At 34.3% G+C, this 17,800-nt stretch overlaps 4 protein-coding genes across 5 annotated transcripts; 2 read left to right on the top strand and 2 right to left on the bottom strand.

The window, feature by feature from the left end:
* Nucleotides 1–2,597: 2,597 nt before the first annotated feature.
* On the bottom strand, nt 2,598–3,986 carry Sec20 (vesicle transport protein Sec20). Its single transcript, XM_065369431.1, has 5 exons — nt 3,785–3,986; nt 3,532–3,716; nt 3,298–3,408; nt 3,091–3,212; nt 2,598–3,009 (listed from the first exon to the last, which is right to left on the bottom strand). Exons 1-5 carry the CDS (start codon nt 3,857–3,859, stop codon nt 2,825–2,827), a joined length of 678 nt encoding a protein of 225 aa, XP_065225503.1. The 5' UTR covers nt 3,860–3,986; the 3' UTR covers nt 2,598–2,824.
* Nucleotides 3,987–4,132: 146 nt separating this feature from the next.
* On the top strand, nt 4,133–10,538 carry LOC135849156 (probable serine/threonine-protein kinase kinX). Its single transcript, XM_065369427.1, has 8 exons — nt 4,133–4,306; nt 4,381–4,466; nt 4,641–4,971; nt 5,049–5,198; nt 5,277–5,410; nt 5,500–5,629; nt 5,716–5,915; nt 7,508–10,538. The coding sequence occupies exons 3-8, from the start codon at nt 4,653–4,655 to the stop codon at nt 10,193–10,195; spliced, it is 3,621 nt and encodes a 1,206-aa protein (XP_065225499.1). The 5' UTR covers nt 4,133–4,306; nt 4,381–4,466; nt 4,641–4,652; the 3' UTR covers nt 10,196–10,538.
* Nucleotides 10,539–10,613: 75 nt separating this feature from the next.
* LOC135849157 (uncharacterized) lies at nt 10,614–15,654 on the top strand. 2 transcript variants are annotated; one of them, XM_065369430.1, is made up of 4 exons: nt 10,614–11,397; nt 13,985–14,182; nt 14,597–14,735; nt 14,826–15,654. In XM_065369430.1, exons 1-4 carry the CDS (start codon nt 10,774–10,776, stop codon nt 15,635–15,637), a joined length of 1,773 nt encoding a protein of 590 aa, XP_065225502.1. In that variant the 5' UTR covers nt 10,614–10,773; the 3' UTR covers nt 15,638–15,654. The 2 variants fall into 2 exon arrangements, with proteins under 2 accessions (XP_065225502.1, XP_065225501.1); XM_065369429.1 differs by having other exon boundaries at nt 14,597–15,654.
* A 444-nt stretch (nt 15,655–16,098) lies between these two features.
* LOC135849159 (transcription factor BTF3 homolog 4-like) lies at nt 16,099–17,382 on the bottom strand. The gene is made up of 2 exons (XM_065369432.1): nt 16,664–17,382; nt 16,099–16,352 (listed from the first exon to the last, which is right to left on the bottom strand). The coding sequence occupies exon 1, from the start codon at nt 17,188–17,190 to the stop codon at nt 16,687–16,689; it is 504 nt and encodes a 167-aa protein (XP_065225504.1). The 5' UTR covers nt 17,191–17,382; the 3' UTR covers nt 16,099–16,352; nt 16,664–16,686.
* Nucleotides 17,383–17,800: the final 418 nt, after the last annotated feature.

Here is a 17,800-nt window from a genome sequence, read left to right as displayed (position 1 = left end):
GGTATGTATTTTTTACTTACATGTTGAGAATTGTAGGAATGTATAAATAGATCATACTTGTGTAGGTGTCCACTTATTTTATTTTTTAAAAATATTTTGAATAGGTAGGACATGATATTTTTTATACGTTTCTTTCATTTTTAAAACATGTGATATTTTGTTATACTATTTATTTTTTTGAATTTGATTATTTATTCCAATAATATTGCCATTGATCTTTAATGTTTTTGTACACTGAAGCTTGTGGCGATTGTAGTGTTATTGGATACCATTAGCGTTAATGTCTAAAAAAATTTTTTTTAATCGCAAGTTTTTCATTATGCATGATACTTCTTAAATGACCATGTTACTCGTACCTACTTCACATTTTTTATTTTTTTGAATGAATAAAATAATTTATTTATGGATTTTAAATAGATCACTTATTTTTTGATTTGATTGTTTGGTATTATGAAGCACAAGTGAGTTAGGTATTTAAAAAAATTCTGTCAATTTTTGGCTCTTACGTACATACCTGCTGCTGATTTTGTTCAAAGAAAAAAATGTAATTAATTTTCAAAAACTGTTATGAAATGAGGAAATTAGTGATGTTAGGGAAATATAAATTAAAAAGGAAATAGGTACTTAGATATTGAAAATTATCAGTATCAATTATTCTACATTTTCTAAAACTGAAAACCCATACCTTTCAACTCTTTAATAATGTTAATATTTTTATTAAGGGTGTTTCGATTGGTCAATTTTGCAGCACTCTCAGCCATACATAATCGACTCATTTCATACTTTTCAATTTCTACTAAATTCTTTTTGTAATTTTTTCTTGAAAAAAAAACGGATAAAATGACAAAGTATTTAAAAATTTGATGTCACATTGATTTTTTTTTGATAGAAAAGCTATTGAGAATGGGTGCAGATGCTGGTACATACAAAACTCGAGGGACCCCTGAACTAATGTACTTATCCTGAAAAATGATATCATTTTTACGATTCGAATTCAAATTTTTCAAAAACCTGTAAAAAGTGTCAAATATGCATTATAATCTAAAAAAATCGCCTAAAATGAATGAAATTTCAGTAAAATTTTTCCAAAGTTATGTAAAAGTGTTAAAAACACATTCAAATGATGCAAAAACGTTAAAAAATGCATTAAAATAACCAAAAAAAAATTATAAAATTTTTTCACTAAAAATATCTTCAAAATATGAAATTTTAGCAAAATTTTTCACAAATTCATGAAAAAGAGTCAAAAACTTTCATCAAAATTACGTAAAAAAATTCAAAACAGCATTAAAATCACTGAAATTGACCAAAACTGCTAAAGGTTTCATGACAGTCATCCCAAAGGTACGAAAAATGGTGCTGAAAACACATTAAAATGATATAAAAAACACTACAAACGAAAACAAAAAGCATCAGAATCGGTAAAATCAAACTCAATTGCATGAAAAAATAAAATTGGCCAAAAGTGCATTAAAATTATAGAAAATAACCCAAAATTGATAAAAATTTCAGTAGATATAATTTTCCGAAAATGCATGAAAAAATGACTATGTTGAAAACCCGTAAAAATGATGTAAACTCTTAGTCAAAAATGCATGAAAAAGTGTCGAAAACGTTTCGAAATACTGGGAAAAAAATCAATAAAATCACGTTAAATTACAAAAAAAAATTGAGCAGCAGTTTCATTTTTTTTGCGGTTATAACGTTTACGTGGGATAAATGTTTTGATGAACCCGAAAATTATCCAGTTGATGAAATTTCAATGAAAGTTGTCAACTTTATAGTACTTGAAAAAGTGTAGTTTCGCAGTTCGCTCATGAGTCATGATACAGTTTTTTTTTCAAAATTGAAATTTTAAGAAAATTACTGTTTTACTTCAAGTATTGAAATTTGAGTTGAGGTTAGAAAAATAAACTTCTCAGTTCAAAAATAATGTAGTAGGATTCGTTTCTTGAAGTATCTACATAATCATAATATTACGTATGAATTCTTGAAAGGAATTTTCTTCGCTTCACGACTCACGTGGACCTACATTTTGCTTTCTTTCAAAATTTAAATTACTAGAATAAAATCAGTTCCACAACATCTTTCAAATTTTGATATGAAAGTAGTGGGGGTGGGAGAGGAATAAAAATCACAATTTTTGAAATGTGCCTTATCTGTCACTGCTACGCAATTTTGGGATTAGAACCTCTGTTCCTCCGTAAAAGATGTAGAGATACGAAATGTTTTAAAGCTGCTTCAAAAAAATTCATAACGTAAATTAAAAACTAAAAAAAAATAAATTGACTAATATTTTGCACCCATTTTGATTGCGGAGGTTTCAAATTTTCAAAACACGCCTACTAAAAACCGTTACCACTCAATTTTTAACGTCAAAATTATTACGTTCGAAGTCTCATAGATTACATAAGAAAAACAGTAAGTATTTTTGCCCATTAGTTTTCAAAATACAAAGGAATCCAGTGAACATGTTCGGTTAGCCGTTAACTACACTATACAGGACACAGGTAATATACCTATTTGCAATATGTGTAAAAATATATTAATAAAAAGTCTAAATTCATCCGCTGCCCTCAAATAAGAATCAGTCAAAATAACGATAAAATCAATGTATAAAAATACGTACATATAATGGGTACATGAATACAATAACAATTTGAAAACAATACCATAAATAAAAAATACTAATCTTTCGAGATCTTTTAAACTTATAGACTTATTAGTTATTACATCACTGAATATAATATTTTCTTCGCGATGATAATTAATTTACGAGATGAATTTGCTGCCATCTTTCACTCGATAACTGCAACCGATCGCATTATATTCTACAATATACCACGTAGAAAACACAAGCCATAAAGAAAGCGAAGGCAAAAATAATAAGAATTTTATCAGTAAATTCTCTTTGTTGATATTTATTTAATATTTTTCCAGACTGATCGATAATAGAACCGGTAGATCTCAATTCATCTCGAATACCAGTGATATTAGTAGAAGATCTGACTGTAAAAACATTCATTGAAAATAATTAATTTCACGTACGTAGAATAAAAAATAGACGTATTCGTGTTTTAAAAAATTTACCTAAAGTTTCAAGAGCGCCCGAACTTTCGGCGATGACTTCGGCTAAACGACGACTAATGGACGACATATGATCGGTGATTTCTGAATTTTCGTGCAATAAGCTGGAATGATTTCTATTGTTTCTGAAATTCAAGGCAATATTTAATTTAAATACCTACGAAGATTTTACTCGAATTTAATTTTAACAAAAGTTTCTGATGTGTTTACCTTTTCCTTAATACTTCTTCAGGATCAGACATTGCGAATAATTCTTCGGTACTTTTTTTCTCAATCGATAAGACGCATTCGACGTTAGCCTTTTGGAAATCTTTTAACGAACTGTTTTTCAACCAATTAAAAATTCAAATTAGGTACAGCTGCAGAAACAGTAGATCTAAATCTAATGATGATGAAATTTATCAATAAGAATCTGAACTATCGTCAAGTACGGATCGTAGGTACCTCTGTAATTGCTCTTTTTGTAGACTAACGTGTTGCATGATTTCATTTTTCATCGATTGGTTCGTCTGCTCTTTAGCATAGGTTTCTAAATCGTCGATATATTTTCTTAAATTGGATAATTTCAGACGACCGATTTCATTGAGTTTTTTCAATTCTTCGACAGAACCGTCGTATGTTTTTATATCCTGAAATAGAGAGAGGAATGAAATTATCATCCAACGGACGTGGCAGATTAAATCAAACGTTTACTTACGTTGATCAGTGATTTGACAGCTAAATGGGTATTCACCAGGTTTTGCTTCAAAGTTGGTGGTATGATTTCCTCCATGATGAAGAGATTAAAAATGATTAATTATCAAAATTCGAAGACTCGGAAGTCGGAATGCGGATTTTTCTTATCAATCATCCGCATTTCTTATCACACACAGATGTTTCATTCCTCAAAAGTATTCGATTATCGATTTCTGTATCGATGCTGTACCATTTACAAATTACATTTACAATTCATAGCCAGACTTATACTTGATATACTCGATGTTTCGATATTCGATTTCAACATTCGATATTCAAATGCTGTTGGCCAATTGGCCATGATTGTAAATTTTTCTTCTTTCATCGTCTCTTATCTGGACTTGCTCTATCTCTGTTTCGTTTTGGCAATGTTTTACAAATTCCAAATAATTGAAAAATTCCATTCGATTTAAAAATTCACGTCCATGTTGATAGGATTTTAAAATAGAAATAATACGCTTTAGTTTCGTTTGGTTGCGAGCAGGTTGGTATTTTATGGTACTAGAGTTTAACTTTACCTCCTAGGTTTTATTTTATCCTTCGACATCATTTTTACAGAAGTTGAAAACTTCGCAGCATGTTTATTTCTGCCTCGTTCAAAGTTCATTAAGGTTATCTATAACATTCATCTTTTATCGAATAAAGTAAGTACCTATGTGTAAGAACTGAGCATGAATATTGAATATTATGGACGCCGATCCTAATTTTCGTTCACCTAAACGCGTTGATGACGCTTCGTTGAAGCATCATCTCTCTCTGACACCTTCATCCGGTTAATTATATTCCCATTCATTTCATCGTTTATGTTCATTTTTCAGTTGTAAATCAAAATGGCCAAAGCGAAACGCAAAAATGCCTTTTCTTGTTTCGTCGAAGAATTTCGAAGACGCATGCGAATCAATGGGGGCTTTCAGGAAGTGATGAAAAGAGCCGGCGAACCATGGTCAAAATTATCTCAACAGGAAAAGGATCGGTATAAGAAGATGGCTGATGATTATAATAAATCCGAAGAACGTGCCAGAGGGACAGCTCCCCTTAAAAAGAAAAAGAATCCTGTACCTATGCCAAATCGAGCACTTACCATTAAAGAGGCTAAACAACGTGAAGAGAAAATGTATATTGAAGAAATGGTTGAAAGAATGACCACAAGTACGTAACTGTCATTATTTCAGATAATCATATGGCACATATTTCGGTCGAATTAAATTCAAATTTTATCATTTCAGATGATCTTATCAATCACGTATTTTACTTGATTCATGTAAATTATTTCTGTAAGACTTCCGATGACGAATTCGTACCCGCTGAAATAGCTATTTCGAGATTTACTTTGAAGGAAGGTGTTACCGATGTATTTCATCGTATTCTCAATCCAGGTAAGATGAAATGAAACGAATACAGAATAAGAAATTTTAATACGTGGATTAATCGCCCCCCCCCCCATCATTGCTTAGGTGTTACGCCATTGGGATACAGCTACACTATTAAAGAGCATAGCGAAAAAACCCATCGCATTCCTCTTGATTTTGTCAAAGCTACCAGAGGATATTTAGGCATGTATCAAGGAATTACGGATTTCATTCAATTAGTGAGTTAAAATGGCCGAACTAAATACGTTATTGAATAGACTAATCATTACGTATTTAATTTGTGTTTGTTTGTGTGTGTGTGTTTTAGAGAAACGATTCGAAAAAAGCCGCACATCTGTACACCATGTTCGACGAACCGTTCCATAACTGTTCCATGTCAGCTGTGAAGTATTCTCTCAAACGAATATGGGAAACTTCAAATACTGATGATGACGATGGTACGTATTTACACTTCTCGTAACTTCGTATTGCTATAGTGATTCATCGATCGATGAATTATCAATTGTTTTGAATTTATGTGCAGATGATGAGGGAGAAATCGATGAAGACGATAAATATGAAAAGGTTTTCAAAGTCATGAGTTTACCAATTTTATTTTTTTTCTTGAAAAATAAGTGTGCTGCGACCTACGACGATTGTATGATTGCTTTTGAAAATACCAGCGAGGCGAATATCGAAATATTAAACGACAAATACGAATTTACCGAAGAATTAGCGTGTCAGGTGAATATCATTAGGTTATTCGAATGCAATATTGCACCCTTTCTTCAAGGGGACATCTTTGTAACATTTTGGAGGAAACTTGCTAAAAAAAAAAATTGGTTTTACTCACAAAATGGAAGCCATTTTGAATGACAAGGAAAACCGAAATCAGAGATTTTGCTTTTAAACATGGGCATCACATAAAAATATTTGAACTGGACTAAGCGAAATCGAAAAAGAATCCAAAATTCCTTCACTAGTCAAAATTTCAGGCGCTGAAATGCATTTTTCGATTTTTGGTGAATTTTTAAAAATCAATCATTTGGGCCCAAAATGAGAAAAAAAATCAAAATTTCACCAAATTGATCTAGAAAGCTAAAATTCAAGATGTACCTTATTTTCGACTCGCCGAATTGTTTGGAAACGGTTTTGAATCGTCTTGAGCAGTTCTGGAGCCTCCAGCAGATTTTTTAATGTTGGAATTTTCACAAAATTTTACCAAATAAAGGTGGAAAGCCGAAATTTACTCTTTCCTTTTATTTCAACTCGCTTTTAAGTCGACTTCAAGTGGGTTCAAATCGTTTTGGAGCCTCCAGCGGCATTTCGGAAATTTCTGGAGCCTCCAGCAGATTTTTGAACGTTGGAATTTTCACAAAATTTTACCAAATAAAGGTGGAAAGCCGAAATTCACTCTTTCCTTTTATTTCAACTCGCTTTTAAGTCGACTTCAAGTGGGTTCAAATCGTTTTGGAGCCTCCAGCGGCATTTCGGAAATTTCTGGAGCCTCCAGCAGATTTTTGAATGTTGGAATTTTCTCAAATTATTATCAAATGAAGTTGGAAAGCCGAAATTCACTCTTTACTCTTATTTTAACTCACTTTTAAGTCGACTCCAAGTGGGTTCAAATCGTTCTGGAGCCTCCAGCGGCATTTCGGAAATTTCTGGAGCCTCCAGCAGATTTTTGAAAGGCGATTGAAGGTAGTATCCTGCGGTTTTAAAGTATCCAGTGATTTTTTAAAAATTCCAGTTTTTCAATAAATGCGTAAAAAATTCTCAAAAATCTGCTGGAGGCTCCAGAAATTTCCAAAAAGTCTATGTAGGCTCCAGAACGACTTGAAACCATCTGCAGTCGACCTAATTGAGTGTTGAAATTAGCGTGAAGAGTGAATTTCGGTTTTTCACCTTTATTTGATTTAATTTTGCAGACATTTCAAAATTCAAAATTTTTCTGGAGGCTCCAGAACGGTTCAAAATGGTTCAAAACCGTTTGCAATCGGTTGGACTGGTCGAAAATAGGGCACATCTCAAATGTAAGCTTTCTAGGTCAATTTTCTGAAATTTGTGATTTTTTTCTCATTTTGGACTCAAATTTGGTTTTCAAAAATTCACCAAAAATCGAAAAATGCACTTCAGTGTCTGAAAATTTGGCTATCTGATATATTTTTGCACGCTCTTTCGATCTAGTCACTTTTTTTATTGTCAAGTTTGCGTTAAAATGTTCCTTAGGATGTCCACTTTGACAAAAGAAGTGTGTCCCAGATGACTGGTGAGGGAGGGGGTGCAATTACTCCTACTATCATATGCCAGACTAATCTAGATAATTTTATTTTCAGTTCCATCAAGAAATCGACAACGTTCGATACTGTAGCCAATCGTACACGGTCAGATGGGCTCAAGTAATCCGCGAGCAATGCCTGAAATACATCCAGAGTGAAGACGAAGACGAATACGAAGAAGAAACTCAGCAAGCTCAGCAAGAATCGGATGAAATTAAACTAGAACGCGAACGAGCCGAAGAAAAAAAACGTATCAAAGAAAACGAAGCGTTGAAACACGAATTACGGTCGATCAAGTCAGAACGCGATATTAAGAAAGAAAAGGACGAATACCGCATCAAAAAGGAAAAAGAAGATAAAAACTACGCTTATAAAAAAGAGAAAGGCGAGCACGAAATCAAACGAGAAAAGGATATAAAAAAAGAAAAGGACATCAAGTACGAGAAAGAGCCGCCTCGTCACCGTCCAATTAAACTCGAACGCGATTTCGACGATACTCCGAGAAGAGATCGACGTGGTCGCAGCTCTGAAGAAAGAAGAATAAAAAGAGAACGAGACGAATACCATCGTAGGTACGATGACGATCGCGTAAAGAGTGAACGCGACGATCGAAGATACGATGACGATCGTATCAAGAAAGAACGAGATGATCGCCATCGAAGATACGACGACGACCGTATAAAGACTGAACGAGACGACCGTCACCGTAGATACGACGATGACCGGGTAAAAAGTGAACGAGATGATCGCCATCGCAGACATCACGACGACGATCGTGTAAAGAAGGAAAGAGACGAACGCCACCGAAGATACGATGACGATCGAGTGAAAAGTGAACGCGACTACGATTCTATTCTGAAAAGCGAACACGTAGATATTCCTTTCGAGTTGAAAACAGAACGTTCCGATGGTCAAGAGTCTCATCGTTCTCGTGATTCGCGTTCAAGAAGAGATTCTTCTCGATCCGATAGCACTACCAGTTCTGGAATAAAAATCGAACGCGATGAGATTTCTGCGAGGATTAAAACCGAACGTGAAGATATTCCGGTGAAGATTAAAACCGAACGGGCTGAAATACCAACGAGAATCAAAACAGAACGACCGGATATTCGTGATGACTTTTTATTGAAAACCGAACATTTAGATATCCCGTTCGACATCGATGATGCCGCATCTGTGATATCAAGTGATGCTGGTAGCAGCTACGAATATACTCGTGATTCTGAATTACGTAATAAATCGGAAAAATCTCGATGGGATTCTCATACGGGTAAATTTCCTATGCCTATTCCTGTTAAGACTGAGAAACGTGATAACGATGGATCAGATTTCCCACTGCCAATACCTATAAAAGTCGAAAAAGATCGCAGCGATGAACGTCGATCTAACCGCACTCATCAAGACGACGACGATGATTTCCCGATGCCGATTAAGATTAAAATCGAAAAAGATTCCACCAATGATCAACGACAATCGCGTATTGCGCAACAGGACGACGATGATTTTCCTAGACCAATAAAAATTGAGAAAGATGACGCTCGACCATCCCGTAGTGCTAGGAAGGACGATGGTGATGATTTCCCGATGCCAATACAGATAAAAATCGAAAAAGAGAATTCCAGTGCTCGTAAGGACGCTGTTGATTTTCCAAGACCAATACCAATAAAAATTGAAAAAGAATCCGACGTTCGTGCTGAGCGAGACGATAATTCTGATATTCCTAGACCAATCAAAGTTGAAAAAGACGATTCTCAAGTTCGACCATCTTCTAGTGCCGAGCAGAGCGATCGTGCTGATTATCCGAGACCAATCAAAGTCGAAAAAGAAGATTCTCACGTTCGACCATCTAGTAGTTCTGAGCAGAGCGATCGTCCAGATTATCCGAGACCAATAAAAGTCGAAAAGGATTCTCATATTCAACCATCTCGTACTTCTGAGCAAAACGATCGTCCAGATAATCCGAGACCTATGAAACTGGAGAAGGATCCTTGCGTGCAACCATCTAGTAGTACTGAACCGAACGATCGTGCTGATTACTCAAGACCCATGAAACTGGAGAAGGATCCTCACGTGCAACCATCTAGTAGTACTGAACCGAACGATCGTGCTGATTACTCGAGACCTATCAAACTCGAAAAGGATTCTCCAGCCCGACCGTCTTCCGATACTCGTCACGACGATTTACCTAGAGTTATAAAACCTGAAAAAGAACGATGCGAGTTTCCACGGCCTATACCTATAAAGCAGGAAAAACCCGAAAAAGTTCCATTTCCTATGCCGATACCTATCAAAGCAGAACAACCCGAATGTTCTCGAACCGCTGTTGAAAGAACTCAAAACAACAATGTACCACCATCTGTGAACATCAAAGTCGAGAAAGATGTGAAAATTAAAGAAGAACCCTCGTCTTCTAAGGATACTTCATCCAAATCTCGTAAAAGAACTCGCGAGTTTGTAGACTTGAGCGAAGACGAAACGCACCAAAATGATCTCGGATCGAATTCTGCTAAGATTAAGAAAGATACAGAAAGCGAGACCGAATCAATGATCGATTTTGCCTGCGGCAAACCTAAACCTTCCTTCAAGGACGAACCAGTAGATTCGTATATGTCTCATGGGATAAAAAATGAAGAATTTAATATCAACCCCGAAGACTTCGATATTGAACCAATGGTTCCCGGCGAATCCTATATTCATTCGCGTGCCATGAAAATCGAAAACGAAATCAAAAAAGAAAAACGTTGAAAAACGTTTACATTTTGCGGTGCTTCGATATTATAGTTTAATATCTTTTACTTGTAGAAGTTGATTTTTTTAATTTGTGTGTTCATTTTTTTTGTTCTATTTGGACTTTAACAATAGTTTTTTTCTGGACAAAAAATTGTTTGTCTTTCTACTAATGTTTTTCATTGACGTTATTTCGCCGCACGTTTGACTTTTTTTAATTAATTTTTTAATTTTTTGTTTTGAAAATTAGAAGTATAAGCTTTCATTCTGTTGATGCAGAACTCGTTGATTTTATGTTTGTTTTATTTTACGTTTTATACCTTTGGTATTGTTCGAAATATACGTTTATAAAATTACCTAACTTAGAGAATTATTTATTAGACGATTATTTTTTTCTAATCATTCTTCGACTATTATTCTCTGTTTGACAGCATTTCTCAAAGACCCTGTTAGCCAATAGAAATTCTTACAATAGAAAAATTATAATGCAAAGCTGTCTTTGTTCGATTTAATACCTACTTTTAATCTAATTGAAAAAAGCTTCGACCATCAATCAACCTAATTACTTCGTAATTTCAATTCGAATTATTAACGCGATGATCCTACTCGTGTTGCTCGTTCTACTAAATTCATTTCCAAAATCTTTATGCAAAACTCTCGCCGATACTGTACCCTCGGAGTACTCGGAAAATCGCAGACAAGAAATGAATCTGATAAAAAACTGCGTCTATAACATTTCGGAAACTTACTCAGCCGGTAGAAATATGATTTTCATGGCCGAACAGTTGAATTCGGATTTGAGCGAGTTTCTCGTACGTGATTTAAATAAAGGCTTGAAGATCATCACGACATCGAGTAACGTGTCTCGAAACATGGGATTCTTTTTCTTTTTCCAAGATAACCGCGAGACGAGCTACGTTGAAATATTGGATAAAATTCCGCCCAATAATGTGATGAGATTTGTGGTGATATTCGACTATCAAGAGAAAATCGACCTGAGGCAGATTCAAAATACGTTGGAGGAGTTTTGGCTGTATCAGATCATCGATGTTATTGCTCTGGTACCGTATAAGATATCTAAAAATATACGAATTTATACGTATTATCCGTTTTCACCGACTAGGTGCGGAGAAACTGGTCCTCCTATATTGATCAATGTTTGGAATTCTGCCAACAGAGCGTTCCTGAATGGGCATGATTTGTTTTCGAGGATCAAAAAGGTTGGTTTGTTCGATACCTAAGTGTTAGAATGTAGAATTTTGAAGACTTTTACAAGGGAACCTCTTGAGGTGTCACAATCTGATTTGAACGGGACCGCGATTTTTGGAAAGAGCATAGTCTAAAACCCCCAAAACCGAATTTTCAGCTGCCCAAGTTCATTTTTCAATTTTTGGCGAATTTTTGAAAATTCATAAAATGGATTGTTTTTAGCGATTTATGCTTTTTTTTAAGTACAAATTTGATCAGTAAAAATGGTCAAAATAAGTCCAAAACAAATATTAATTACTCAAATCCAAATTTTCCATTTCCAGCCATTCTGGAGCCTCCAGCGCGATTTTCATATTTCTCCAGAATTTTGAATTTGCTCCAGAAGGCGTGAATATATAGTTGGGCAGCTAAAAATCGAGTTGTGTATTATACTCGACCTGTTTAACGAGTTTATCTACATTTGAGCCGATTTTGAGAGTGACACCTCAAGAGTGGTTTTTTGAGGTGTCACTCTCGCTCCAAACGGCTGGAAATTGTAAAATTTGCGCTCCGGAGTTTAGTTCATGGAGAAATACAGCGATTTGTACAAATTTCAAAAATTTCCTCACAAACGGTTACCTATCTTTTGATTTTTTGGATTTTTTAATTTTGAAAAAATCTGGTCAAAAAACCACTCTTGAGGTGTCACTCCCAACATCGGCTCAAATGTAGATAAACTCGTTAAACAGGTCGAGTGTAATACACAACCTAATTTTTAGCTGCCCAACTTCATATTCACGCTTTCTGGAGCAAATTCAAAATCCTGGAGAAATTGAAAAATAGCATAGGAGGCTCCAGAATGGCTGGAAATTGTAAAATTTTGATTTGGGGGGATAGTTACGGACAAAATACAGCGATTCGCACAAATTTCAAAAATTTCCTCACAAACGGTTATTTTTTGATTTTTGGAATTTTTTAATTTTGAAAAAAGCTGGTCAAAAAACCACTTTTGAGGTGTCACTCTCAGAATCGGCTCAAATGTGAATAAACTCGTTAAACAGGTCGAATATGATACACAACTCGATTTTTAGCTGCCCAATCGCATATTCACGCCTTCTGGAGCAAATTCAAAATCCTGGAGAAATTGAAAAATCGCATAGGAGGCTCCAGAATGGCTAGAAATTGTAAAATTTTGATTTGGGGCGTTAGTTTTGGACAAAATACAGCGATTCGCGTGAATTTCAAAAATTTCTACGCAAACGGAAAACTTTTGATTTTTTGGATTTTTTAATTTTGAAAAAAACTGGTCAAAAAGCCACTTTTGAGGCGTCACTCTCAAAATCCGCTCAAATATAGACAAATTCGTTAAACAGGTTGAGTATGATACACAACTCAATTTTTAGCTGCCCAATCGCATATTCACGCCTTCTGGAGCAAATTCAAAATTCTGGAGAAATTGAAAAATCGCGCTGGAGGCTCCAGAATGGCTGGAAATTGTGAAATTCGGATTTGGGGTGTTAGCCTTGGACAAAATACAGCGATTCGCGTGAATTTCGAAAATTTCCACACAAACGAGAAACTTTTGATTTTTTGGATTTTTTAATTTTGAAAAAGCTGGTCAAAAAGCAGCTTTTGAGGTGTCACTCTCAAAATCGGCTCAAATGTGGATAAACTCGTTAAACAGGTCGAGTGTAATATACAACTTGATTTTTAGCTGCCCAACTATATATTCACGCCTTCTGGAGTAAATTCAAAATTCTGGAGAGATTGAAAAATCGCGCTGGAGGCTCCAGAATGGCTGGAAATGGTAAAATTTGGATTTGGGTAATTAATTTTAGTTTTGGGACTTTTTTTGACCATTTTTACTGATCGAATTCGTACTTTTAAAAAAAATGCATAAATCGCCAAAAACAATCAATTTTGAATTTTCAAAAATTCGCCAAAAATCGAAAAATGAACTTGGGCAGCTGAAAATCCGGTTTTAGGGGGTTTTAGACTATGCTATTTCCAAAAATCGCGGTCCCGTTCAAATCGGAGTGTGACACCTCAAGAGGTTCCCTTGTTAGTCGATAAGTATGGATTGAAAATGAAAATTGGATCAAAACTTCAGGAGATGGAAGAAGTTTTGAGAAAATTGTTGGAAAATTGACAATATCAGATTTTTTTCAGATTTTTCAATTGAGTAAGTAGGTGTAGGTACTTACCTGATTCGAATTCTCCTCCTCATCATTATTGGATGCAGAAAGGAGAGCAATGGTTTGAATAGGTAACAGAAAAAATAACCTGCATTTCCACCAGTCACGAAGACTTCAAAATGAAAAAAAAAAAAAAAATCAGGAATATAAAATTACAGCTCTCAATGAATTTCAATTTGAAGCATTCGTCCAATCTTCAGAATTTACTGTAGAGTAATAATTTTTATAAAGTCACAACCCATAATATTCTTCTTCAAAAATGAAAACAATTCTTTATTCTTGGGAATTTTTTGAATGTGTGAATATGAATTCTGATCTAATCAGGGAACCATTATACAAAATATATTTCGAGACGAGTCTCATTTCTCATGAATATATGAATTCCATATTTATTAATGAAGTGTTTTTATAATTTCTCGCAAAGGTTTTCAATTTATACGGTTGCCCGTTAAGATGCATGGGGATCAACAGGCCACCGGAATCTACCATAATTCGATTAGCTGATAATACATGGCAATTACATGGAACTGGCAATAAAGTATTCAGGTTCATCGAAAGGCATTTAAATTTCACAGCCAAAATAGCTCTTTTTCAGAAAACTGATACCAAAAAAGGATACAAGGTGAATAATTTTTACAAAATTTTATTCCTCGATGAAAACGAAAGCTAAGAATTACCTAGCCTATCCATAATAATACCACGAACTGAGCAATTCATAAATCGGAATTAAGTACTATTTTATTACAACCATTTTAAGTACCTACTTCGTTTCATTTCACTTCGTTGATGATAAGAAATGAACGAACTAAAGTTCAATATAAAACCACATAAGTATAGATATGTTCTTCAACCAAAATGTGTTTCCTACTTCACGACCACGAATACGATAACCATACTTACTAAATAAATTACAGATGCACATAAATCACAGTCTTGAAAACATTTTTTTTCTTTATTTTAGTTTCTACGTTGTAATATCTAGCACTAAAATTTCAAAGAAAACACAGCTTGTATTAACACAACCTATTTCTTTCAGGTGAAAAACAGCACACAACCGAATTATTCTCGTTTCGATATAGCTTTTGGAAAATTCATCCGTATCCTAGATGCCGAACCAAGCGCTGAATTCATATCAGAAAACAGAATGGATTGTTTTACATGGGCAGTGCCACATGGTATCGGAAGACAACCGTCCATATGGACGAATTACATAATCGAGTTTTCACCTTATACTTGGCTAATGATCCTAATAAATATAATTATAGCATCGGTGATCGTACGTTGGATGGTGCATCGACTCCACATCAAACACCCAGACTGGTCAACCTATCGTTATATTCTTTTCTACACGTTTTCTACGTTCATAGGTGCCACGGTGAAGTTACGATCGAGATCCTTCGTCTTGCGAATATTCGCATCGCAATGGCTTCTCTATAGTTTGGTCATCACAGCATCTTACCAAGCTTATCTAGGAAGTTTGATGACTATACCTCGAACAGAACCTGAAATAAATCAACAATCGGATCTCTTAAACACTAGTTTGAACTTGGTAGGTAGGCAAGAGATGTTCAACGTGCTGAACGAATCAGCTGCCAACAGTGGAGAATTCAAAGCTATCATAGACAGATTTTTCATATTACCACCGATCGATTTTGAGACTATTGTAAATCGTGTAATACATAAAAGAGATATAGCTGTGTTCAGTTCTAGAAGAGAGTTGATATATTACGCTCAACGTCGCCGGAATAATATCAACGAACGTAGAAAGATACACGTTTTTTCAGACTGTGTCATCAGTTCTTACTCGTCAGCGTTTATGCTACGTAAGGGATCTCCGTTTCAGCATCCTATTCATAGTGTTCTCGCGAGGTTATTTGAGACTGGTATCTATAATTTTTGGGATAAAGATAACAAGAGAGATGAAATTTACCATAGTATTACGTTCGCGAAACAAACCACGTTAGCTATACGTGAACTTTACGGAGCTTTTATTGTTCTATTTGGAGGCCTATGTATTTCAACGGTTGTATTTATTATTGAAATGTTCGTCAGGCTGATTAAAGAGAAACAGAAATAAATTATTTGAATTTTGAATTACTCGGTGAATTTCAAATAGTTCGTAAAAACACATTTCGAACCGAACGTGAAACCAAGTTTACGACATCTCAAGTTTTTCAAGTTATTTTCATGTTACCAACAATGATAATAATTTCTCGTTACCAGTCATCATTTTAAACTACGACAAAAAAAAGAAAAAAATATAAGCAATATTTGATTATAAAAAGTATTCTAATTACTTCTCAGAAAAAGTACACACATTTCGCGCAGAATATAACAGAATAATGATCAATAATATTGATTACTACTATAACGAAGTATCGGTAAAATTTTTGTAAAAAATAAGAAAAAGAGAACATCAAAATTCAACGAAATTTAAATAAGCGGTAAAAGTAGATTTTTCATGATACTTTAACGAAAATATCACAATATTGTAATCGGTATTTCACCACACCGTATTGGAAGAATTTGAATTACAAGTAAATTTCAAACAAAGATGTATTTTTTTTTTTTTTGGATATGACTTAAAGCATAAACAGACCTCAACTACCTCAAAAAGTAGTCAATATAAAATAATTTTTGCTCTACAAAATAACATTATGTACCTTAACAGTTACTGAAGAAGAAGAAAGATAAAAGGAAAAGGCGTAAACAATCACACCGAACTTTTTAATTTGTTAATCGCAGTCATTTATTAATTTGAACTCATTTTCTGCATTAATCAAAACCAGTGTCTGAAACAGAATAAATAATTTACGTTATCAAAAACAAAAAAAAATAAATACCAAATGAAAATGACTAAAAACTTTATATATTTTGCAACCAAGTTACAATGATTTGATTCAATGTACTGATAAATAACCTTATATAAACAACTTGATTAGATATCGTGTTTCAGATGGGGATAAAAATCAGTACAATCACTCGCTCGAATAACATTTATAAAACTAGCACTCGATGGAGGTAAATAATATCGTTAAGCATTTTTTTAAAAACCGTTTGATCAATATAAAACTTATATTCTATATTTTTTTTGTAAACTTACTCCAACACATGAGGTATGCTTTTTTAGACTCCATTCTTTTTCGTATCTTTTGAAACGTTAGCTTTAGTAACCTCTTCTTTGCAAGCTTCTTCGAAGTTTTCCACTAGCTCAGGGACCTCGTCGTCTTCGTCGATTGTAGCTTTGCTAACCATACTGGATCCTGACATACCTCCGGTGGCTATACGTTTCAACTGAGCCAATCCTTCGGGTCCGAGTTGATTCAAGATACTAGGTAACATGTCCGTAATTTGTTTAGTTTCACCATGGCCGGTAATGGCAAACGTATTGGCAGCAAGGGAAGCCTGAGCTTTGGGGTTGTTGAAATGGATTACATTGCCATCGTCTTTAATCATATTTACTTCTTCGATGCCAGGGATTGTATTGACGCCTAGCTTCTTTAAAGATCCTTGTAATTTCTTATCATCGGTCGCAGCGGTCGTATGGACTACCTTCTTCTTTCGGCGAGGTGTTCCTTTGCCTCCGATTCTGACTTGAGCTTGAAGTTTCTTCAATTTATCAGCGTTCATTGTGAGGGCGGAGCACTTATTTTTCGAATAAAGAACAACTACTCGAGACTACTCACGAATATGAATCGCATTAACGATCGTTTGACGAGATTCGCGATTAGTTTTAATTACACAATTTAATTATTCACCATCACTAACGGCGGCATGGAACGAGTTTGTGTTATAAAATTCTTCCTTTATTACCCATGCACAAATTCCAAAAAGGAAGCGATTCACATGGTCACAGATGAAAATATGCGGATGCGAGTGAGATTTCGAGGCCTTTTTACAATTTTTTTATTTAATTAAAAATGGTCTTAAAAAGCTATAATTTTGACTAATAATGAATAAATTTGAAATTAAACAATCATTTTCCATGTTTTTAACGCATTTAGATTTCAATTCATTGAAAAATGAGTGAAAAAAATTATTTTCATTTTTTAATAGGTAAATGCCTGTTTGTGATTTTGTTGTTTTGTCGACGCCATTTTTTTATGGAACCAGCTTTGAGATTTTTCTGAAGAAAAATCTCTTTCAACTTTTTTTTCTATAAATATCACGATTAAAATGATATTAATGATGAATAACTCTTATTCAAGATGAAAGATTTATCAAAAAGTTCAATTTATTA

The sequence above is a fragment of the Planococcus citri genome, chromosome 5 (genome assembly GCF_950023065.1).
Source record: "Planococcus citri chromosome 5, ihPlaCitr1.1, whole genome shotgun sequence".
Lineage (NCBI taxonomy): Eukaryota > Metazoa > Arthropoda > Insecta > Hemiptera > Pseudococcidae > Planococcus > Planococcus citri.
The sequence above is the reverse complement of the archived record's forward strand: the minus strand, read 5'-3'. Positions and strand labels throughout refer to the sequence as shown.